Source organism: Tasmannia lanceolata, unplaced genomic scaffold, assembly GCF_043159265.1.
Source record: "Tasmannia lanceolata isolate RefF3 unplaced genomic scaffold, GAP_Taslan_0.1 ptg000016l, whole genome shotgun sequence".
Classification (NCBI taxonomy): domain Eukaryota; kingdom Viridiplantae; phylum Streptophyta; class Magnoliopsida; order Canellales; family Winteraceae; genus Tasmannia; species Tasmannia lanceolata.
This window is the reverse complement of record NW_027518693.1, coordinates 1,200,399-1,211,732: the sequence shown is the minus strand read 5'-3', so window position 1 is coordinate 1,211,732 and position 11,334 is coordinate 1,200,399. Positions and strand designations below refer to the sequence as shown.

Genomic DNA, 11,334 nt, shown 5'->3' with positions numbered 1-11,334 from the left:
TCCAATCTATCCTACAAATCGTCCAAGATTATGAGTACCTTCTTTTCTTGCTTTAATCTCACCAATAATCGGCCCGCCCGCACTTCTTCATTGTCTTCTTTAAATTTCATGCCTAATTTTTTTGCAAGTTCATCTTGGATCTTTTGCAAGTCTTGCTTTTGGGAAACAGTGACGTATACAACCTCATCATACAGCTTTTCATACGTAGCTTGCTTTACCACTCGTTGCACTAAGATCGTCTTGCCAACACCTCCCATCCCATATACCCCGATGATGTTGATTCTCTCGTCTTTTAATGCCTTGATGATCCGCTTCTTAGCTGATTCTGTGGATTCAAAAGCCTCAAATTCTCCTGCTGGGTTAAAGCTTGGAGAAGGGAGGGGAGTTGATACATGAGTGAAACCCCCTCTTGCTAGTAGGCCATCAACATCAACCATCTTCTTCGTTGCTTCTTTACCTAGAGAATAGCGCGAGCTGAAATTGGGACACCATCCCTTGAAACATCTCTTGTTCTCCATCATCCCATCATCCAATCTCTTCGCGATTGCGTCAATGTAATCTACTTCTTGTAGCCATGACTGCACTTCACCAGTGATTTCTTCTCCATTCCTATTAGCAGCTTCCACTAACCGTTGCACAACATCTGTCCTCGACCTTAGATTTTCAGCTTTGAGTTTAAGATTTTCAACACTCCTTTTATAGTGAACAAGATAATCATAACGGCGCTTAAGAGGACCATATGAAATGTTCGCCACTTCTATGACGGGTGTAGCTAAAACATCCATGATGTCGGAAAAAAAACAAGGGATCTCAAAGCGGAAACTAAGAGTGGAAGGAATAGCAAGTAGATGAGAAGCTAAAGGAACTGAAGAAATGCCTGTGTAACTGATTTGTCTTTCTTCTTCTTGTAATAATTGAACCTTTGACAGCTGTAATTAAAAAATAAAAAGTCTCAAAAGCTGTCCTAACTGTCGAATACTACCTCCACCAGGCAATTTACAAATATGATCATAGTTGCAGACTCTCTTGTTTTTACTCTTCTATTTTTACCTTTAAAGAAGGTCACAACTGATGGAGGTGTGTCTACTATGGCAAAGTCGTCCCCATCTTTCCATCTAATAGGCCTCAAGCAAATAAATCATGATTTCTTAAAAGCCTATCTAGGCTTTCTCTTTATCACAATGTGGTCGATCGATTTGTAGAAGTTTCTTAGTTTTTGCCTCCTTCTTTCTCGATTTTTAAGAGTGGAGTTTTTATATGGTGTAAGCCCCTATAGTCTAAGTATTTTTCATAAACTAGTGTACGGCTAACACTTTAGATTGATCCAAACCGTCCATTTGATGGGCTTTTGTGCAGAAAAAAACCATTTACATAGGATGATCCTAGCCCCATGATCTTTAGAGGAACTTCATATTATGGAACCTCTATAGATCAGAGGGTTGGGATCATCCTATGAAAATGATTTTTGGCGCACAATGTATTTACATTGCGGCCCATCAAATGGACCGTTTGGATCTTCCAATGGTGTAAGCAGGATAATACTTTTTGAAAAATAGTAGACTACACAGGCTTACAAGAAGTTTTATATTTTGGAGGTTTTATATGGTGTAAGCCCCTTAGTCTTTCTATATAATTTTTTTTCGTCTTTTTCTTCTTTCTTTTTCTACGTCTGACTTGGGGTGGTCTGGAGTCTAGATAAAAAAAATGGTGATGCTACCGTCCTGGTTTGGAGCCTGCCTAGAGGCAGGTATATATGGAACTCGGTGGGACCAGCTTGGTGTGGGATGAGACAGGGCAGTTGTTGCCTTATGCGGTAATTTTGACTCTTTCATTTTATTCATCCATTAAAGCAGGTAACAGGTGATCGAGGTGTGTCTACTATGGCAAAGAGGTCCCATCTTTGATTGATGGGAACTCTCCATCTAATAGGCCTTAATTTGGATCTAATATGGCCAATAGATCACGATTTCTTAAAGGCCTATCCAGGCTTTTTATTTATCACAATGGGGTCGCTCGATTTGCACAAGTTTCTATCTTAGGTTCTGCTTTATTCTCAATTTTTAGGAGTGGAGTTTTTATACGGTGTATGCCCCTATAGTCTAGTATTTTCAAAATGTACTATATGGCTTACACTCTATGATGATCCAAACCGTCCATTTGATGGGCTACAGTGTAAATAGGGTGTGCCAAAAAAAATCATTTTCATAGGATGATCCTAGCCCTATGATCATTAGAGGAACTTCATATTATGGGAATCTCTATAGATCGGAGGGTTGCGATCATCCCATGGAAATGATTTACATTGTGGCCCATCAAATGGACAGTCTAGATCATCCTATAGTGCAACCCATACAGTTCTTTTTGAAAAATACTGGAATATACAGGTTTACACCATAGCATTTCAATTATTTTGGAGTTTTAATATGGTGTAAGCCCCCATTTTAGAATGAATAATAGGGCCGTCACGGCACTCTTCATGTAGAAAACACAACCCTTTTGCCGTTCCAATGGCAATAGCATGTGGGCAATAGCATGTCTTTGGTGCCACTCATGTACAGTTCCAGGTTTACCTAATAATATCAATAACATAAACGATCAGTATTAAAAGTGAAGCAGATCAAAGAAATTTTGCCCAAAGTAAATGAGAATCTACTATTGTAGCATGGAATTCAAGCCTGTTTAAAAACCAAAAAACTTAATAAGTGTGACTCCAGAGATTTGCATGTTGCAGATATACTCGTACACCAAAATAGTGTGGTTCTCTTGGGAACAATAACCCGAGTGCATAACAATATTTTTATGGCGGGCAAGGCTCAGAACATGTACATCAAAATGAAATTCAGTATATCGCTGTCCCGCCACTTTCTTCTTTCCATAGCTTGGCAGCAATAACTTGTCCCTCTTTAAGTCGTCCTTTATATACACGGCCAAATCCACCTTCTCCCACCAGGTTCTCTTTTGAGGAGTCAGATGTTGCAGCTTGAATTTCGGATAATTCGAATTTCATTGACTCCTTGGCATACAATATAGTCCTCAGCCCACAGCCAGTGCAAAGGATTGGCTGTTCCACATATTGATGTCGAAAAACATTATTGTGTTGGTTCGAGAGAATATCAGGATCGGAACGGTTCTGTTGTTTTCCTTTCAAATGTTTTCCTGTATTAAGTTCTATTCGATTTGGGAAGCGGTACTATTAAAAACTATTCTGGATGAGAGATGGAGAAGAGAAGAGATTGTAGTTCTATATATTCCGAGTTTTTTAGTGCTACAAAAGCAATAACAGCTGCTGTTTGATTATTTGTTTTCCATTTTCTACTCTAAATTCTGATGGAATTCTTGTTCCATTGGAGCTGAATCAGATTTGAATCAAGCCTCTTAAAACTTTTTTTTCAATGTGACTTTACTATGGCAGAATCTGTTAAAACTTTGAGTCAAACTAAGGCGATGTTCTGATGTCGCCCGGAAGGAAATTGGCTAGAGTTCATGGGAAGAGAATAACTCCTATATGCTATAACTTTGTTTGCAATATCAAGCAAACACTTAATATTTGAGGTCTATGATTGAGGACCTTACCAGCAAAGTCAGAGAAACTTGGGTAAATGGTACAGATGCGACAATTGGCACACAACCACATCTTGTTCAACCCCCTATTCATCACCACATAATACACTGATCAATCAAGCTCTTGAGACAACATAAGTCAATTATAGTAGTATTAACTCAGCTACCAATTTCCAGTAATATGACATATGTCTTCATGATTATTTAGTACATTTCTTGTTATCTACGTGAAATTATAGTAGTATTAACTCAGCTACCAATTTCCAGTAATATGACATATGTCTTCATGATTATTTAGTACATTTCTTGTTATCTACGTGAAATTTTAGGGCATGGGCATTTGCACATACTGAAACTTCACAATTATGGTATTACAAGCACCTGCACACAAGAACGTAACCGATGACTACTTTTAGAGGTATATTTTGGATGTCACACATTTTATGAAAGATAAAGAATTTTATTACGGAAAGAAAGGAGGAAACCCCACAACCGAGCTATGTCACAAATGTCTCCGATAATTTCAAAATATCACATTTTGATCGCGACATTTTGATAAAACGACAAAATCCCAAAATAATCTCGTGATTTTAAAAATATAGAGATATTTTCATTTTTATCATAAAATATCGTAATAATATCACGATATTGTCCCGTTATTTTTATTTTATATTTTTTCTTAAAATTTATATATTTATATTTTTTAAATAATTTTATTTTTCTCGTTTTTCCCCGATATAATCCCGAAATTTTTTTTTTAATATATCCTGAGATTTCCCTTGCCGAGAAATGGTCAAAAACAAAGAGAAGAAACCACAAAAACAAAGAGGATTGCAACAAGAAACAAGGGAACTCAAGGGGGGAGGAAATCAAAAGTCTGCAAAGACTCCCTTCCAAGTCCCACACGGGCTAACCTGTATACATCTCTATTGGCCGATCTAACATGCTGGAAATGAACTGGGAAATCCACCACTATCTCATCGATCATATAATTGAATCCCTAGGGATGATGATGGTTCCCATCTAGCCACTTGACGGCATTTAACAAATAATATCAACTTGGCCAGGTCTCTCCTCTTGCTAATATGGATGCCCTGAAGAATAGGCATCAATTTCACTTCATTGGAATCTGTAATCCCAAGAGGACCAGAGAAAGACCAACTAGTTTGACCCCTCTCGTCCCTGAGAACTCCACCTTTGCCTACAAGCCCCGGATTGCCTAAACTCGAACCATTGAAATTAAGCTTCGCCAATATTGGGTCAGGTGGAATCCACTGCAGAGATAGAACCTCCCTGTCACCACTAGAGCAAATCTCTCTCCAACAATGCCTCAGATCGGAGCATGAGATGAACCTGAAGCAAGGGAGGCTTCACCCATGCAATGGTGAGCAATAGCCTTCACATAAATATATAAAGGATTTTTGGCCAAGCTTCTAAAAACATATTGTTTATTTCCTTCCAAATAAGTAAATAACCCATACAATGACCAGCAATACTACTCACAACAAAATCCTTCCCTCCCCCCTCCATGGGGCACAAGCCCAATTAACCAAGAGGTTGGCTATCCTCGAACGGAAAACCGAAGATATCCCAAACCTCATAAGGATGCAACTCCAGACTTCTCTTGCGAGCCTGCAGTTAAGGAAAATGTGATATACATATAAGCTGGCCTCCACACAAAGCACAATGGTTAATAATATGCATCTTCCGGTTTCAAAAGTGGTCAACCATCAAATCCAATTTCACAATTGTCAATATTTTTCTTGTGACATACTTTCATATTGTAGATGCAATTCTGATTGATACATTTAAGCATCTATGCATGTGACCCTACGTGTTACATGCCATGTTATATTTTATAGACGATACTTGTTGTGAAATAGGTTAGAAGTAAGTCTTTAAAGCTAATTTTCAAAAGAATATCACACATCTAGGTCTAGGAAAAAGTTTCAGATTCAACAATCAACCCCTACCGAATGGCTCTTGATGTGTTTGATCAAGATGTGGTATTTTCAACATGTGTCTTACAAAACCTATCTCTAGACTTTTTTGCCCTATTACCGAACAGGAAAATAACAAAATAAGAGAAAGATGTTTGGTAAACCTTTTGAAACTTGGCAGCCTAATATCACAAGGAACCAATTCGGCTCACCACATCTCTTTTTAGACTCATAAAGGAGGGTCAAAGCAGCCTTGACAAAGCGGAGAACATTCCAAAACTCCATAAACGTATAGAAGACTCTTGAAGACAGACAGAAGTGTCTAGATATTTGTAGGAATTCTAGTGTAATCTTGTAGTCTCTTGGTAGAGACATGTACGGAGAATTCTAAAGGGCGTAGAAGTTTCTAGGAGGGCCTAAGTGTCCTACTTGCCTTTGGTACAAAACTAGGCCATTTGAGGTAGACTGACTCAGGACTAATGTTGGAGTGTAGCAGAAGTGTCGCAGGGGTGTGAGGCTAAGGATTAGGCCTGGTGATAAATGGTATCAGAGACTTGTGTTCATAGACGAGAGAAGAACAATGGCAACTTTGAAGGTCACTATGTCAGAGATGAGTATTGAACAGTTGAGTAATCACTAGAGATGCCAATAAGGTATGAATTCTTGAGCGTAAGTGTTATAGGGGAGTTAAAAATGGCAGGATGATTGGCATTCAAATGCCAAGGAGATGGGGAACCTCTTGCAAAATTTGGAACAATACCTTGAGGCTATTAGGATTGAGGATGAGGAAGACAAGGTGTACACGACCACCCTATACTTCATTGATGACTCCAAGCTATGGTGGCGTAGGTGACATGGTAACATAGCAAGGGGCCTATGCACCATCAGACCATGAGAAGATCTCAAGAAGGAATTGACCCGTCAATTCCTTCCTAAGAACATAGAATACTTCACTCAAAAGAGACCAGTGTGCCTCCAGCACACGACGTCAATTTGTAAGTATGTGAAGGAGTTCACAACACTCACACTTGACCTTCCAGACATGGCAGAGAAGGACAAACCCTTCTTTAAGTACACATATTATAGTATTTTGATCAAAACTTTGGCATATGTCGATTTTAGTCAGAAATATCAGCGAAATCTTATAAATTTAGAAAAAAACATACGAAAATATAGTCAAATGCTGGATATTTAAGATGAAACCCTTGGAAATGCTAGAAATCGAAATCTTATAAACGAAAATATAGGCAAATGATGGATATTTAAGATGAAACCTTTGGAAATGCTAGAAATAAATGTGGAATTTGGCACGTACAGCATTATCAGGCATACACGACAATGTATCCCACTAGTTGTTAGATGTTGTAAACCTCTTATAGGTTGCGATTTTGCTTATGTGATGGTTTTGTAGAGTGTATTTGTGCTTATTCTAGAACTTCCTAAAGTTTCGAGCGTGCTCGGCAACCATTCTAAAAGTAGGTTTTCCTATTTTTTAGGGGTGGAGAATGACGTGCGCTATGAAAATGAAGAAAATCTCGTTCTGCAAATTCGGCCCACCAAGCCTGTTTCTATCTTTTCCTATTTTATAGCCCTAAATTGATGAGATTCTACGGAGCGACTCGGAGTCACTTCCTAGATTCTCATCTACCCGTTTCCGCCCGATTTTACTGTAAAGAATGAGAATGGTTGCTGAACACACCCTTTATCTTAAATGACCATCATTTGCATATGTCTGCATATATTTTTCTGATTGTACAAGATTTTCACCGAAATTTTCATTTGAAATCAACATGCTTCCATTGAAATTGAAACCTAAAAGCTTGGATGCACAAGGACGTGCACATCAACGACAAGGTTACAAGGGCCTTGCTGGACACAGGCACAACTCACAACTTTGTATCGAAGGACAAGGCCAAGTGGTTAGGCCTTCAACTTGAGATGGAGACAATGTCGGAAAAAGCCATCAACTTGGAGGCCAAGCCCATCGGTGGGGAAGCCAAAGGAGTGGAGCTCAACATCAGTGGATGGAATGGTGTAATCGACCTTGCGACAATTCCATTGAATGACTACCAGGTAATATTAGGCATGGAATTTCTGTGCGCAACAAAGGCATTTAGCGGTGACCATCATGGATGATAGGTTCCCATGTATGGTTCTCATACACACGGATGGTTGGGAGGCTCTCAACATTACAATTAAGCGATAGGCCTACAAAGATGTGGATGAGCTACAGGGATTGGATGCTTTCAAGCACTTCATTAGAAGAGCGAAGGAGCTGTCTAAGGAATCAATACAATGAAGTTGCAGCGAGGATGTCAACAAAATCAAGTTGGAGGGGGGAGGAGGATGTTGGCTCACCATGACTACTTCTATAGGCCTTAAGGATGCTCAAGCAAGGCTTAAAGAAGTGGAGAGTATTTCAAAACTATAGAAAGGTGTAGAGGACTCTTGGAGAAGTTTAGAAGTATCTAGAAACTTGTAGGTAATTGTAGGTATTCTACTATATTCTTGTAGTCTCTTGGTAGAGACATGTATGGAGAATTCTAGATAGCCTAAAAAATTCTAGGAAGGTCCTAGACCATTGGATGATTGCCAACTGGCAAGATCTAAATAATTTGTATGAGGGGATACCCTATAAATTATGTCAGGCCTCCATATTCTCAAATCATTTATGAACCTCGAGACCTTTGAATATGTAAGCATTTTTCCCGAGAGTAATAGAAGGCATTCATTCTATGATTTGTGGACACGGACAAAGCCAACCCCCAAACTTTAGAAACGGGGACACGGCTAAAATAGAAAGTATATGTAATCATGATTTGTGGATATGGATTCGTGTGTCCAGTTTCGACATGGATACGAGTTGTCCAAATGAGGCAAACACAATATTCAATAAAAAATCAGAATGCCACACTTGACACGATACAAAAACATGTCCATACACCCGCATTAAGTCTAACACTTCCAGCAATACAAGTTAAAGTGTCCAAATGAGTGTCGACACGTGTGGACACGCGTGTCGTGTCGGACACAGAAGAACATGTGAGTCGGCAATAAATTAGAAGTGTCGGCCAAATCATAGCATCATTCTATTCTTGTGCGCTTCCTTCTGGTAGCGTCTAAGTGTCCTACTTGCCTTAGGTATTCAGCTAGGCCATTTGGGGTAGCTGATTCAGGGCTAATGTAAGAGCGTTGCACGAGTACCACATGGTTGCGAGGCCATACTGTGGCAATACTCATAATTTATTAATCTAAGTTGGAATGTATAATAAATTACAAAAATGCGCTTCATTACATGAAATAGGTAAGATTGGAGGAAATGACTTAATGCTCGCAAAAGACTAGTAACATCACATCTCTCAACAAATTTGCCATTGATACTAGCAAATAAAATCAATACTAAAGCCTCCTTCATGTAGGTATATTCCAATTTCCCACTTGCAGATCTTTAACTATCAACTCCAAAATATGAATGTCAATATCTCTTCGGCTCCTAATCTATGAAACCACAACAACATATAGATAGTTAAATTTTAAACTAAGGCATTATCAAATATATATTTTCTGCGAATAATGACCAGATTGGTTCTCAACTTAATAAAATAAAAAAGGAAAACACAACACCAATACTCAACTCAACTCAACTAAGCCTTTGCCCCAAACTAGTTGGGGTCGGCTAATGAATCCTTTAGAAAAATTTCAAGAAGAAGGTGAAAGGGTCTACCCGGTTCAAAATGACTAAGTCTACTCCTGACACTATTTGGGTTCGTCTACATGGATCATTTTCTTCCATTCTATCCTATCCAAGGTCATGTTATCTATTATGTTCCTAGCCCTCAAGTCTTTCCTCACTATTTCTACCCAAGTTGTTTTCGGTCTGCCCCTACCTCTTTTTACTCCATCAACTTGGCACAAGTCACTTCTTCTCACTGGCACATCCAAGGGCCTACGTTGGATATGCCCAAACTATCTTAGGCGGTGCTCTCTCATCTTCTCCTCAATTGGTGCGACCCCCACCTTTTTACGGATGTCTTCATTTTAAATTCGATCTAACCTAGTATGGCCGCACATCCATCTAAGTATTCGCATCTCCGCTACACTCATCTTATGTACATGTTGCTTCTTGGTGGCCCAACATTCTGAGCCGTGCAACATGGCTGGCCTCACAGCTGTCTTATAAACTTTCCCTTCAACTTGGTAGGGATTTTACTATCGCACAGAACTCCTGAGGCAAGCTTCCACTTCAGCTAACCTGCTCTTATTCTATGGTTAACATCCTCTTCAATCTCTCATTCCTTATGTAGAATTGAACCAAGATAGCGAAAGATATCCCTCTTAGGTACCTCATGTCTAGTCATATTTACTACATCCTCGTCCCGCCTCCTTACATTACTAAAGTTGCACTTCATATACTCTATCTTAGTCCTACTTAGTCTAAAACCTTTGGATTCCAAAGTAGTTCTCCATAACTCTAACTTAGCATTTACTCCTGCTTTGGTTTCGTCAATTAATACTATGTCATCTGCAAATAACATACACCATGGTACCTCATCTTGGATACCCTCTGTAAGTTCATCCATAACTAGCGTAAAAAGATAAGGGCTTAGAGCTGATCCTTGGTGCAATCCTATTGTAATTGGAAACTCACTAGACGTGCCATCCGTGGTTTCGACACTAGTTACTGCTCCATCGTACATATCCTTAATCACATCAATATATTTTGTAGCCACAAAATCCAATAAACATTAGAAATTGGTATAGGTACAAATGCAACTATCAAAATCCAATTAGAAATGTTGACGGATCAAAAGAACATATGACATAATGCACCAAAAGTTTGACCAATAGGAATTGTTCAATGCGAAAATAGAACAAACAATAAGGAGAAAAAAAATGAAGTTACTACACATTTTGGATTGATGCATGGAAAGAATTGTAGAAAGGAATGCACCCTATGTGACTAATAACACAAACCTTCTTTATCAGCTAAATATCATGTACACACCAAAAATAAATGAAAAGAAAACCCAAGTTGCTTTACAAGATACAATCTCTTTCGAGATAATTTTCTTCATAGGAGTTCGAGCAGTAATTTTGACGTCAATGCATACCTAAGCATAATTAAAGAATTACTAGATCTTAACATCAATAAAACAAACAAAACAAAGAAATAATATGTCACTGAATCAAAATTGGAACAACATCATGGCAATTGAATTAGTTAGGTCCATGACTGGAGTGTGTTACTATTTTTTTCATAATTAGTGTCATTTTAAGTTAATCAAGCAGTTAAGCAAGGTTAGATTCCTTTGAGGGATTTATGCGTTCACCTACCACACTAGTCCACATGAATAAAATACAACGCATGTTACAGTAACCTCCAATTATTTATAGAAGTTTCAGTCACAAGTACTAGGATATTAACAAGTACTAGGATATTAGAATTCTAAAAAGAAAAAAAAAAGGATGGTGCATCTTCAAAAGTTACAGATTTCTTTGTGCGGGGTGAGAAATGAATGGTGTAGCTAACTCATCACCACCGCATAACTAAGCATTGGTTCATTTGTTTCATATGTAAAGTAACTTTATACAGGGGTAAAAAGCATAGTTTGGAATTGCAAAAATTGGACACAATGCTTCTATCTAATTAGGCCAATCATTGCAGTGGTATCATCTTCATATGCATGGACTTTTGTAGTGAATGGGATCAACAACAACAAAACAAAGGTACTAGGCAAATAGACAAGCTTATTAGGCATTTTACTCAGTGCATGAGCATGAATGTACTTTATTTCTGTTAGAGAATAAGGTTCTGGGTTCAAAATTCCTTGAT

General features: G+C 38.5%; 1 protein-coding gene across 1 annotated transcript; it reads right to left on the bottom strand.

Annotated features, from left to right (window-relative positions):
- Nucleotides 1–11: 11 nt before the first annotated feature.
- On the bottom strand, nucleotides 12–785 carry LOC143848847 (putative disease resistance protein At5g63020). The gene has a single exon (XM_077357907.1). The coding sequence runs from the start codon at nucleotides 783–785 to the stop codon at nucleotides 12–14; it is 774 nt and encodes a 257-aa protein (XP_077214022.1).
- Between the last annotated feature and the right edge of the window lie 10,549 nt (nucleotides 786–11,334).